Source organism: Brassica napus, chromosome A1, assembly GCF_020379485.1.
Source record: "Brassica napus cultivar Da-Ae chromosome A1, Da-Ae, whole genome shotgun sequence".
Classification (NCBI taxonomy): domain Eukaryota; kingdom Viridiplantae; phylum Streptophyta; class Magnoliopsida; order Brassicales; family Brassicaceae; genus Brassica; species Brassica napus.
In genome coordinates, this window is record NC_063434.1 from 21398010 (window position 1) to 21411913 (window position 13904).

At 33.8% G+C, this 13904-nt stretch overlaps 2 protein-coding genes across 4 annotated transcripts; one reads left to right on the plus strand and one right to left on the minus strand.

The window, feature by feature from the left end:
• Nucleotides 1–2461: 2461 nt before the first annotated feature.
• Nucleotides 2462–8163, minus strand: LOC111200511 (glutathione S-transferase T3-like). 3 transcript variants are annotated; one of them, XM_048736690.1, is made up of 4 exons: nt 7947–8163; nt 7445–7639; nt 7222–7359; nt 2462–7121 (listed from the first exon to the last, which is right to left on the minus strand). In XM_048736690.1, exon 4 carries the CDS (start codon nt 4917–4919, stop codon nt 3651–3653), a length of 1269 nt encoding a protein of 422 aa, XP_048592647.1. In that variant the 5' UTR covers nt 4920–7121; nt 7222–7359; nt 7445–7639; nt 7947–8163; the 3' UTR covers nt 2462–3650. The 3 variants fall into 2 exon arrangements, with proteins under 3 accessions (XP_048592647.1, XP_048592650.1, XP_048592654.1); XM_048736697.1 differs by having other exon boundaries at nt 6634–7121.
• A 606-nt stretch (nt 8164–8769) lies between these two features.
• Nucleotides 8770–13901, plus strand: LOC106434052 (transcription factor FAMA-like). Its single transcript, XM_048736698.1, has one exon. The coding sequence runs from the start codon at nt 9908–9910 to the stop codon at nt 10868–10870; it is 963 nt and encodes a 320-aa protein (XP_048592655.1). The 5' UTR covers nt 8770–9907; the 3' UTR covers nt 10871–13901.
• Nucleotides 13902–13904: the final 3 nt, after the last annotated feature.

Here is a 13904-nt window from a genome sequence, read left to right on the forward strand (position 1 = left end):
ACTATACTGGACTAGCACCTCCATCATCTTCATCGTGGTCTTCACCAAACCACTAACTTCCGAGATCCGATTCCCGAGTTCTTACAAAATCCATCTCTGTTTCCTCACCAATCGCTGTGTGGTGGTTGTCAATCTTGACTTTCTTGTCACCGGATCCCGTCGTAACTGTTGGATCTTTCACCATGGTTCGGATTCTGGGTTGCGGACTCTCTAACTTTTGAATCGGATTCGGGAGGCAGGGAAACAGGGGTGGATTTCTTATCGGCGGAGATGGTCAAAGTCGCGTAATCGCCGCCGTAGGAGTAACGTGAGTGACAGCGTTGGCATTGGCATGATCTGGAGGGTTTAAGTACAAAATTAACAATGGATCCCAAAGTGATATTTCTTTGGAAGGTGTGTATTTTGAAATGGAAGAAGAACGAGAGAAAGAAAGAAGAAGAAGATTGTTTGGTCAGGAGAAATGTGGGGACACAAGAGAGGGAAAGAGAGAGAAGGAAATGAGAGTTTGGGCAGGGGCAATATTGGATTATAGATTTGTCAATAGTGTCATCGGGTAATTTGCAAATTATGGTCGAAAGGGTGTATATACACCCTAATTTCTCTAAATTAAACTTCAAATTCAAAATAAATCAAAAATAAAAGATCATTGTAATAAATTGTCAATAACAGAAATAACCTAACACCAAATCGCATCAACTAATTTTGGTTCTCTCTACCATCGTTCATTTCATTTTCTTCTGGTGGCATAATGAAATCTTCATCAAAATCTAAAAATCAAAAATATAAAACTGAAAAGGGAAAACCTAACTTTTTTTCGTCAGCACCGGACTTCTTAATTGGAAACTTAGAATATAAAACATAATCTAAAAACTAAAAAAAAAGTTATTTATTGGTTCAACCGGTGGTTCAACCGGTATCGGGTTCTGGTTTTTAGTGGGTTTTGGCAGGTTTTTGCGGGTTCTAAATATTGAGTTTTTCACAAAACTCAAACCGGATTTTTTCTGGGTCATCGGATTTACCGGTTCAACCACGGATCCGGGTCGGGTTTCAAAACACTGGTTAGGGGGGTTATTGGGAGATTAATTTTTGTAGAGTTTGTGAATTTTAAGAATCCATTGCTATTGGTTCTTGAATTTCAAAAATCTTAGTAGAATCTATGATTATTGGTTTAAGAATTTTTAAAATCTATTTAAATATCTTGTTATTCAAAAAAATTAGTTATTATTGATTCTATAATTCTAACTAAATATAGTGTTATTGGGAGATGATTTCTATTCATTTTTACTCATAAGATTCAACTTTCAAAATATCATATGTATTCATGTGATTTTGAAAATCCTTGTGATAAAAATACTAGAAAACAAAATAATTATTCTTACCAAATATCTATTGCACCTTAAATCCAAATTATATGTTCAAAACTATAATTCATTACATTTATATACTTCTACATTTTTGAATATATAATTATTTTTTAAAATATTATATTTTTTAATATAAATAATAATAATAATTACATTTACAAATCTTAATAATTTTAAAGTATTTTTTTAAATAGTTTCAAAAAATATTTTCGAATTTCAAAAAGAAAATTTGAAAAAAGATTTTTTTTAAAAATAGATATATTATAAAAAATCATAAAAGTGTTCGACTTTGAAAAAAAAATATTAAAAAAACTTTTTATTTTTTATTACTTATACATCTATTTTGTAAGGGGTAAAATAGTGTTTTATATTTTTAATGAAACTTCTTTCGGTCATTTTCTTTTTAATGCTTTTTGTGACAAAATCTTATAAAATGGCTATTTAAGAAAATTGTTCCATTTTGTATGTATCAGTATAATTTTCTTTTTAATTTGAAAGCAAAAAAATAAATAATCATGCTATATGATTTAGAAAACAAATATATTATATATTTATTTTACAAAAATTGATAGAAAAGAGGTAATAAAAATTCATGAAAATCTATATCAATCTAAAAAAGTTATGATCAAATTTCATAAGTCAATGTATATAAATTTTCACAATCCACATAATTTTTTTAAATCTATCAACTCTCGAAATTTCCAAACTCTACACAAATTCAACTTCCAATAACCTTAATATAAATATCAAGTTGTATTTTAAAATCGTTTTTCAAAATAATGTTTCTTAAGCGAAAATTATTAAATATTAAAATTATTGACATCATCAGTAAAAAAAAAGCAAGCAGTTTGTAGTGATAATCCATATTTAGCTTTTGGGGGGTTAAATTAAGCACCAATGATTTATATACAGTACATCAAGAAAGAAAGTAAAAGTATCAAATGATGGAAAAGGAGGAAAGTCGAGAGAAGAAAGCTGGCACTAGTACGCAACCAAAATAGATGTATAAGTAATAAAAAAAAAAAAGAAGGCAAAGTATAAACGGCTTTTCTTTTTGTTTCGTTTGTCTTTTGTATTTTATACTCAGTACGATATTTACAGCCATTCAATACGATATCTCTAATATATTTGTAGTTTATTATTCTTTTTTGATCAGTACGATATTTTTCGATATCTCTAATATATTTGTAGTTTATTATTCTTTTTTGATCAGTACGATATTTTTCGATATCTCTATTATATTTGTAGTTTATTATTCATTAATAAGGAACTATTATATATTTAGATGGTGAAGCATATACATAGATATAGCTTTGTTTAAAACCAATGAAATGTAGATCCTGGTTAAAACTTCTACCAGTTATAGCTAAAGAATAAGTAATATCATCTTGTCATCTTGGTATGTAGGAATCTTGAAGTTGCGAAATCATTGTTGAAGTGCATTTATCTCTTTTAGTTCGGTTGATAAGGCTAGCCAAGCTTTAGGATCTCCAGTCATGGCTATTTAAATCCTTGCGTCCATTCTAAAATGTAAACATGTAGAATGAGAAAACATGTTTTGCATATCCCAATCCAATGCTTCAAGCTCAGAGTACAATGTAAACATGTTTCTTCTTTGATTTCCTGTACCCATTAATTGGATCTGTCATGTTTTATCTTTTCAAATTCATCTACATCCGCCAAATTGTGCTATAGAAATCCAAGCCATTCACCGGACATACATTTTCAAACCAATGGACATATCCATGTAATTCAACAAATTCGTTGTATTCGACTAGAATATTTCAAGTTCAAGTTGTATTTATTGAACCAGCATATGCAAGTTTAGTAGTTCGCACTAGTAACGTCATCGTATTATTTTTTGAGGCTTAATTTTTTATTTATATTACATGTACGTAGTAATAAAACAACAAAATATATTTTATTGGCAAGTGATATTATTTGTGATTCAGCTTGAAATGAAAGTAAAATAAAAGAGGGAAGCGTAGGTAGGTTTGATTAGTTCACGAAAAGAGCGGCTTAGGGCATCCGCATTGGTGAACCCCTCTTGGGGTTCATAAGGTTTTTTTATTATTTTTTGAGTGGAACCTTAAATAGTTATGAACCTCTATCGATTGTGTTCCTGCATTGATAAACCTGCAGAAGGGGTTCATAGAAATAAAATAATTTTTTTTTTAAATATAATAAGTTTTAAAATATTGAATACATTAAGAATTGATTACAATAACCAATATATTAATAAAAGAAATTTATTCAATACATTGAGAATTCATGAACATACAACGATCAATCATCTACATTACCAAACATTTGCCAGATATTTTCGATGAGATCAACTTTCAAACGATTATGTTTATCGGAATTTCGAACTTCAGTGCGAATGCCAAGGAAATTAAGGACATTCAAACTTTCTCTTCTTCGCACCTGGGAACTTCTGCTTGACTCTCCCGACTCGAACTCTGATGTATCAATTTGATTGTATCCGTCTCTTTCGTTCTCGACTATCATATTGTGCAATATAACACAACATCTCATAATCCTTCCTATTTTTTCCTTGTCCCATTGTAAAGCTGGGTTTTTAACTATTGCAAATCTCGATTGCAATACTCCAAAAGCACGTTCGACATCTTTTCTAGTGGCTTCTTGGCGTTCAGCAAACCGCACTGCTTTAGGACCTTGAGGAAGTGGGATGGATTGGATAAATGTAGCCCAATGCGGATAAATTCCGTCAGTAAGGTAGTATGCCATATGATAGGTGTGGTTGTTGACCTTGAAATTAACTTTAGGTGCTCGACCTTGTAAAATGTCATCAAAAACTGGAGACCGATCAAGAACATTGATATCGTTGAGAGTACCTGGTAAACCAAAAAATGCGTGCCATATCCAAAGATCCTGTGATGCCACAGCTTCTAAGACAATTGTCGGCTTTCCTGAACCACGTGTAAACTGCCCTCTCCAAGCCGTTGGGCAGTTTTTCCACTCCCAATGCATACAATCGATGCTGCCTACCATCCCTGGAAACCTCCGTGCCTCTCCAACATCGAGTAATCGTTGAAGATCCGCCGGTGTAGGTCTTCTTAAATACTCAGCTCCAAACAATTGTATAATCCCATTAGTGAAATTATCCAAACATAAACGTGAAGTACTTTCACCTAGTCGGAGATATTCGTCATACATATCTCCCGATTGTCCGTATGCCAGCATACGTATTGCTGCCGTACACTTTTGAAGTGCAGATAGCCCCAACCTCTCATGAGCATTTCTTCTTTGCTGAAAGTATGGCAGTTCAGTACTTAGGCTTTGGACTATGCGAAGGAACAAAGTTTTGTTCATTCGAAAACGGCGCCTAAACATTTCCGGCTGGTATGTTGGATTATCCGCGAAATAATCCTTCCATAGTTGTTTGTGTCCTAGTTCCCGCTCTCTTTCGATATAACTTCGTCGCTTCGGCTTGTTGGTTTGAGCATTAACCATTGAGTCGATGTAATTATCGACTACTTCGTCGACAATTTCATCTAAAGCTTCATCTACTTCATCACTTGATGAGGAAGACATCCTTTGTACATATTAAAAAAAAAAAATTATTATCATATTAATTAAACAAAATGTTGTTTGTTTCATTTATTTCTTTAAATTGTATTTTATATACATATAAAAAAAAGCAACGGTTCATATATGTTTCAAACAAAATCGGTGTTTCATATAAAAAAAAAGCAACGGTTCATTAGAATATACATAATACTTGTAAGAAAAGCAACGGTTCGTTTAAAAAGCAACGGTTCATTTTTAAAAAAAAGCAACGGTTCATATATGTGATTATATCTTTTGTTTCATACAAACCTTAATTAAAATGTTGCTTACATACCTAAATACAAGGAGAGAGAGAGAGTTGGTGTAGAGGAGGATGAGGAAAGCAGTGGGTCGATACACAAATACTTTGTGTTTCACAAAGACAAGTGAGAAAGAAATAGAAGTTGCATTGAAGATTTTATAAATGATAGCCAAAGAGAAGTGACAAACATAATATATATAGGGAGACAATGTTTACACCCGTGAATGAAGTTATCAGGGGTACATACACCCGTGATTACATAACATAGAAGTGTAGAAATATCCAACATTCTACACTTTCCCGTGATTGAAACCGACATACATAGAGCTAAAAGAGAGGTACATAAAGCTAAAAGACAGGTACATAAAAGAAACAGAGAAAGCGTGAACCCGTGACTGGAACACAAGTACAAGCATCCACTTCCTGCAACCCGTGACCTGCAACACAAAACAGAGGCGAATCAATAAAGTTAAACAAAAAGTCTAGACAACACTCAAGAAATCACATATCACTCAAGACAATAGTCTACACAACACATTGTAGGAAGAAATAGACAACACAAAACAGAGGCGAATCACATATCACAAAAAAATTACCCACTGACCAACTCAAAGCATTTCAGATATCAGTTTATTCTTGAGTGTCCTTTCTTGATCAGAAAGTGTATCTGCATTTTTTCCTAAGAGACGATCAAGGATTTTCCGGTTTGATATGATAGTTTTCTTTGCTAGTATGCTCTCTATCTGATCAAGAGCTGCTTCATTCCCGTGCTTCTTTCGTTTTGCAGCTTTGGAAGCCTTAATACCAGGAGGCCTAACCTCTTCCAACTCAGGCTCTGTTTCCGCAGCTTCCTTCCTTTTCTCTTTTGGACCATCTCTGGAAACAGAGTTTGATCTCCATTTTTGATCAAACCTCAGTTCCCTCCACGCATGCTCGAGTGTGAACTTGAGCTGGTAGTCGTTAAAGAAGATGTCATGGGCAGACTTCATGACATCGTTCTCATTTTGACCACTAGCTTGTTCCTTCAATGCCGCCTCATAACTACCCACAAACTTACAGACCTGCTCATTAACTCTTCCCCACCTCTGCTTACACTGACTCCACTCTCTAGGAGCGTAGCCACTCAGCTGAGGGCTTGAATTGAAGTACTCTGCTATTCTATTCCAAAACGACCCTAACTTCTGCTGGTTACTAACTATCGGATCCTTGCTGGTGTTCAGCCAAGCACTGATCAGAACAATGTCTTCTTGTGTTGTCCACTTTTTCCTCTCCACCGGTTTTGGAACAGTAGAAGACCCTACGCCTATGGACCCTACGTCTATGGGTTGACTGGTCTGGGAAGATAAAAGGTTCATAAACCCGGGAGAATCTAGAGAAAACGGTTCCATTTTGGTTTGGGGTGGTGTTTTAAACGTGGTTTTGGTTTTCAGATTTTTGACTTCTAACTATGTTTTTAAACTACCATTGTGCTTTGATAAGAGAGAGCAATTAAAGTAAGTCTAACCACCAAAATTCATTAAAGTTAATTACACAACAAGTTGTTCTCTAACGGCATTCATTACACATCAAATCTGTTTTAAAAACCTAGTACAAGAAGTAGACAGAGAGCATTCAAAACAGCATTCATCAGAGCAACCAACCAACTGATAATTAATGTTTTTCAGTTCCTAGTCTACCTAGTTCACTTCATTTCTAGTTCAGTTACCTACTCTATCTAGTTCAGTTCACCTCTAGTTCAGCATTCATCAGAGCATTCAGCAGAGCAAGCTAAATACTTCAGTTCAGTTAAGCTTAGTTAAGCTTGAGTGTTTACCTTAAGGTTTTTATTCGAAGCAGACCTTCTCCAGATTTGCGACCTGCACAGTGAGAGAATAAATCTCAGCAGTGAGGTTATCAACCGCCAAACTGAGGCGGTTAACCTCTGCCTGCAGATGGAAACAAACAAACCGTGTTACGGACTTAAAAATAACCAAACTTTACAAATCTTTACACTACCTATTCGATACTCTTAAAAAGTTCACTAACCTCAACTGTGTCGATATGTTTATTGAGATTGGGCACCAACTTGATCACCTGCTCAGCCTTCTCCACCCGCCTACGCAGACTTTCGATCTCCTCCTGCACACCTATAACCCAAGGCTGGCGGTAATGAAACCCATCAGCCTTGTTGACAACATAAACACATTAGACTCGCGTCACTAAAACATAATCTATACTTCTTCAAACCCATCTGCATTGTATCTCTTACCTCGTAGTTGATGCACGTGAAGAAGCGTTTCCCAGGCAGAGTGTCGTACTTCTCCTTCACGCGAACCTCGTCTCGGATTCTCCCACCACAGGGACACCTCCTGGGAATCCCATATTCTGAATCGGCCACGTTTCCCATACTGTTGTAGTACTCCTCTTGCCTCTTTGTATTTCTTCTATCTTCCACGGGATCCATCTAAACAACAAAGATAAAACAGATTACGAAATAATCACGAAAAATTATGATGAAACGACCCATAAATCGAACCCACATGCAGATTTAAAACCATAACTCGAAACCCCCAAATCGATTTCAAATCCCAGATAAACAAACCCTAAATTTCGATAAATCGAACCCCGCATGAGGTTTTAAAACCATATAGCGAAAACCCCTTTTCCGATTTCGAACCCAAACTCGAAACCACAAAATCTATTTCGAGTCCCCCACATCGGTTTCGACACGAAAAACGCTTGATTAAACCGTGAATCAACTCCATACTTACCTCGGCTCGTAGAGGAGACACTCCGTCGTCGAGTAGATAGAGGAAAGTGAAGAACGGTCACCGTCGCACCAAAATCGCCTTTCGGAGAGAAACCCTAGCTTTTTTTGAGAAATGAGAGAAAATGCTTTCTCTCCGCTTTCCTCCTCGTGAACTCGCGAACGCGTTTCCAATAGGTGGGTGACACCTGGCATGAACCGGGCTCATACGGGGTCAGTAATAAGAGGCGGGTCGCGGAAATAAACCCAATTTTTTATTTATTTTTGGCTTCCGGGTCTATGAACCCGAGCCCATGAACCCCATTAGAACTCTCAATGCTGATGGCCTTAGCTTGTGAACTCCTAAAAACTCATATCTATAATGGTTCGGAAGATACAAAATAATAAGAGAGGTGTTACACATGTGTTTTTACATGACTCCTTTTCAGTATTGTGGTCCTTGCTCGCCTTTAGTTTACGGAAAGAAAGAAATAGAGTACTTTTTCCGACAAGAAATTCAGTAATTTGGAAATGAACCAATTCATTATGGGCCATGCATGGTGGAATGAGTTATTCTCAGTTGGAATATCACTGTTCGAATTCTTAGATTGTAAATTCAGCTATGGTTAGAGCAGATAAAATTAATATTTTAAGAAAACTACTATTTATTTAAATTAAAATGTTTGAAAATGTTAAAGAATTTATAACTGACAAATACAAGAAAGGTTCTAAGAAATATCTCAAAAACATATTGTAACAATGAACTCTTCTACGTTTCTCTATATATTTTTGTAATTATTGAGATACTTGATAAGTATTTTGCATAGAGATATTCTTAGTTACCCTTGATACTTTTTCTTCTTCTTTTTTTGCTTAAAGTTACCCTTGATACTTGAAATCAAATTTTATTCAAAGTTCAAATATTTAGACGTATATGAACAAAAACAATTGAAATTTTTTGCAGGTCCTCGAGTAAAAATATAACTGTAGAATGTAAAACCCATTACCTATTAATATTTATTATTAATAAAATTATACATTTTAGATGAAACTATATATAACTGTTTTCCCTATTTTTTTATTTTATAGCAATCTTTTTAAAAAAATACTGTAATGTCAGCTTCAAAGATATATAGAGGAGGAAACTAGAATAGAAACCTACTCTGTTCTTTATAAGATTTTTGAATTAAGGCCATATATAACACTAAAAGGTTAATCATAAAATAGTACAGAAAGAGGAAATTTCCTAAAATAACATTCATTAAACAAGAAAAAAAAAACGAAATCACTTTAAACTATAATTCTTATGCTTAAATTCTGATCACTAAACCCTAAACTCAATTATAAAATATGTATTTTGTTGTATAATCTATAATTATATGTTCTTAAAATAATTTAGTTTTCTAACATGTCTAAATAATCTTATAGTTAAAAAGGAGTATACTTGTATTTTTACTTTTTAATGAATGTTATTTTGAGATTTTTTTTCTTTCTGTGCTATTTTGGAACTAAAACATATGAGGGTATTTCTCTATAATGTTTAATTTCTTAAATTATTATTTTGTTTATTTTCTGACAAAACATAATGTGTCGTTAGTTACTGCAATATAAACAAATTATAAAGAAAATACATTTGAAAAGCAATAATGCCCCCTTGCTAAACCTTGTGTACACATATAGACATGTGAGATCGCTTCTTTTTTTTTTTCTGAAAAAGGATGTGAGATCACTTTTGACTTTTCTATATAAGGCATCTCATTTCTTCAATTAATACACAAAGATCATATTTACCTTCATCTTTATACTCTTTCACGTCTTGTGTTTTTTATATATCTCGTAAACCCTAGTAAGTCATACAAGGCCAGCTATCTTTCATTTAATACATCCCATACTAAACAGGCTCTAGTGATGTTAATCTTTTGTTTTTGTTAAAGGATTTTCTAGTGATGTTAATCGTTAAATTATATTTCATATATACATTTCAGTATGAGAAAATATTTGTATAGACATGCATGTATATATGCATATTTGTTTAGGTTTATAATAACTTGTGTTCTACGTGTGTTTTTCCTTTCTTTCATGGATATGTTTTCAACTGACTCTGAAGCTCATAGATTATTGTCGTTAGGTCGTGTTGGAGTGATCAAGAAGTACAATATCAACATTTGGCGAAAAGAAAAGTACGAATATCAATGGATAAATATTACTCGGTACGTACGTTCTTCCCATATCTCAAGCATTAATTTTTCTCGTATATATATTTTAAATTTATGTATATTACTCAACTCCTCTCAGGCATCGAACTTCTTCGGTAAACCCTTAGGCGGTCATGACAGTAACAGCTCCGGTATGATAGACTATACGCTCAACGGAGACCTTCAACCGCAAAAGCAACCAATGCTACAACAGCAGCCGCATCAACTGTCCCCTTCCGAATTTGGAGCAACGCCTTTTTTTGATAAAAAAATTTTTATAGACATTATGCATTTTGCAGACTTCGGTCCGAAATTGGCGTTGAACCGGACCAATAACCAAGCCGTTCACGAAACCGGGTTTGATCCGGTTTGCTTCTTGAAGTTCCCAGTCTTGAAGGAAAGGATAGAGGACCATATTCGAACCCAGCATCTCATGTCTTCTCATAGGACGCCTCAGGAGGGAGGTGAGTGTGGAGGAAACATTGGCTGCGTTTTTCTTGAAGACCAAGACAATAACTCCAGGCGACTCCGTTTTATTAGAGGAGGAGAAAATGAAGACAGGGACAACGATAATGTTACAACAAAGGAGGTGAACAGCAAGAGGAAGAGAGGTAGAACAAGCAAGACCATCGAAGAAGTGGAAAGCCAACGTATGACTCGTATCATGGTCGAAAGGAAACGTAGGAAGCAAATGAACGAGCATTTACGTGTCCTCAGGTCCCTCATGCCTGGCTCCTACGTTAAAAGGGTATGATATTCATAAATATATATGTACAACTAAGACCGTCTCAAACTATACGTTAATAAACTGAATGTTATGCATATAATAGGGAGACCAAGCCTCGATCATAGGAGGTGTCATAGAGTTTGTAAGAGAGCTCGAGGAACTCCTACCGTGTCTGGAATCACAAAAGCGTCGGAGAATCTTGGAAGAAACCGGTCATAGGCAAACAGGGGACATGACCAGGCCAACAAATCCTTCTTCTTGCCCCGTAACTAGGGTAGCTAACCAAACTCAACCGCTCATAATTACCAAAAATATAACCGAGCTAGAGGGCGGAGGAGGACTTCTGGAGGAGATGACGGAAAACAAGTCATGTTTGGCTGACGTGGAGGTTAAGCTACTAGGGTTTGATGCCATGATCAAAATACTTTCAAAAAGAAGACCAGGCCAATTACTCATGACTATGGCTGCTTTGGAAGATCTCCATCTCTCTATTCTTCACACTAGCATCACTACCATGGAACAAACCGTCCTCTACTCCTTCATTGTCAAGGCAAGTTCCACTTGCTTACATATAATACTAATAGGAGTTTAAGTACCAATATACATTACCAATTTTGTGGCACTAAGATACACATTATTTAAGGGCCTAAAATAAATACATTATATTTGTTCATTAACCTCTTTATGTAGTAACTGCTAAAGGTTAACATGAGGTCGATGTAAACATGTGCAGATTACAAGTGAAACGAAGTTTACGGCGGAAGACATAGCCAGTTCCATTCAGCAAATATTTAGTTTCATTCATGGATGTACTATCATGTAAGGATTTACATATTTGTCCCTATGTTAATACTATTTCGCTTAAAGATATTTTAATAATTTTATGTTGGTGACCTTAAAACAAAAGTTGTGTTGGATGCATGTTGGTTGTCTTTTTGTTTTATTTATTTGCACATTTTAGATGTCATTATTTTATTGTGTTAGATTTGGTGTAGCATCAAGACTAAATTAAATTTAATGTTTGTGGCATGTTCGCTTAATTTGTTTTTTTTAGGTGCTAAATGTTAAAAACAATCTTATTTTTTCCTATAGAAGCATGAAACCCAAGGTCAAAATACGGTGGATTATCATTTTGATATTCTTATTGCAATATTAATGGAAATAGAATACATTTAGAATCATTATATGGAAATAATTGGTCATACATTATACTACGAAAAATATCTTGAAATAATGAAAATGTTAAAATTGAGTAAAAGTAAGTTAGACTAAACATACAATTAAAATATGAATCATAATCACGTGATCACATATTGACCATCTAGATTTTAATAATCATATATGTAAGCATAATATAGTAATTATAATTATATATTTATTATTTTTATCTTATTTATTAAATTAAAAGTTAATTATACAATCGCTTCTATTAAAATTTTAAATTTCGTTTCGTATATATATATATGTTATGATTCCAATTTTAAAAACAATTATAAATGATAAAAATATCTCAAAGTTAAAAACCCTACTTAACGATCAATTGTTTGACAAAATTTTTTGAACTAAACCAGATTATTTAGCTAATCTTATAGTTAGACTGATATAAATATTTTACTATGAATAACTTAACTTGCTAAATGTAAAAAATTACAAATTAGTAATTTCTTATATAATTCCATTATTTGGTATGGCAATTTATAATTGATGTTTTATAACTTATTGGTGCTCATATATTTTTTTTGTAACTTAGTGGGGCTCATATGTTGTTTTATCAAAATATGTAAAACGTTGAAAACCCTTGTCAGATGATTAAATTTTTTTATCTCGTGTATATTACAAAATATTTGTTTAAATGTTGGCCACTAAAAATAGTTAAGAAGATGAGCTAGTCCATTTTAACTAATAAAACATTAAAACGATTTGACATGTCAAATGAATGGATTATTCAGTCTAAGTTCATAAGCCTACAATTATATATATCAAATTTAAAATTTTGACTCAAAATGTAAAATATATATATATATATTCGCCAATATTACATGTGTTCTAACAAAGATACAAAAAGGTTAGACCTATATTACTACTCTTTGATGATTTAGTTAAACAATTACGACATGTCAGTAAGAAAATAACAAATTCAAGTTTTATAACAAAGTGAAGCAAGGAGTGAGAATCAGTCACATTTATGGGGCGTTATTTCGTCTCGTGGGATAGTATTTCTCAAATATTGGATTAATTTATCAGCAAAAAGTTGGGTCAATATCTGAAGTTTCATAAAACTAGTTGGCGACTGTTCTGACTTGTAAAACCATTTCCAATGAGTTCTCTTATATGTATAAATAATTGTGGGAGTTTCACAATAAATAAAATTCTTAAGAATTCTTAAAACTTTCTTTTAATAACTCTTACTTATAGAGTTCCACAAAAATTATGAATCCCATAATTATTTATACATATATAATATATACATAACACATATATTAAAAACCCCAATAGAAAGAACTTCCACTTTTACCCCCACTGAAAATGCTCTAAGAGCCTTTTTTAATGGGAAATAAATTAGCTTACATCAATGAAATATTTAATAGTATTCTATTTCGATTTTTTTGGATGTCTTGAAAACCATAAGCAACATCTATTTTCAAAATTACCTGATGAAAAAAGTGTGATTCTAACAATGATAAATCGAAATGTTGAACCAAGGTCAGCACATTGACTGAACCGGTCATGATCTCTTCATCTTGCACGGAATGAACCAAATCTCCAACTGATTCCACAAGGGCTTTAGTCTTCGATCTGGTCTATGTCCAGACCGAGAATAAGAGTGTATCATCAACTTGTTTGATATCTACTTCATGGGCTGAAAATACTTGGTTTCGACCATCTCAAATTGGCCTCGTTCAAAACCAAATCCGACATGTTCCTCATGCCCATTTGGTTGATGAAAATCCTTCCTCCATTCCAAGCTCCTTCATCGACCAACCCAGCTCGTATTGCTGGTCGCAAGCTGGCTCATATTCCTGGCAGATGAGATATTTTAGGAATTCCTAGGCTTCCTCCT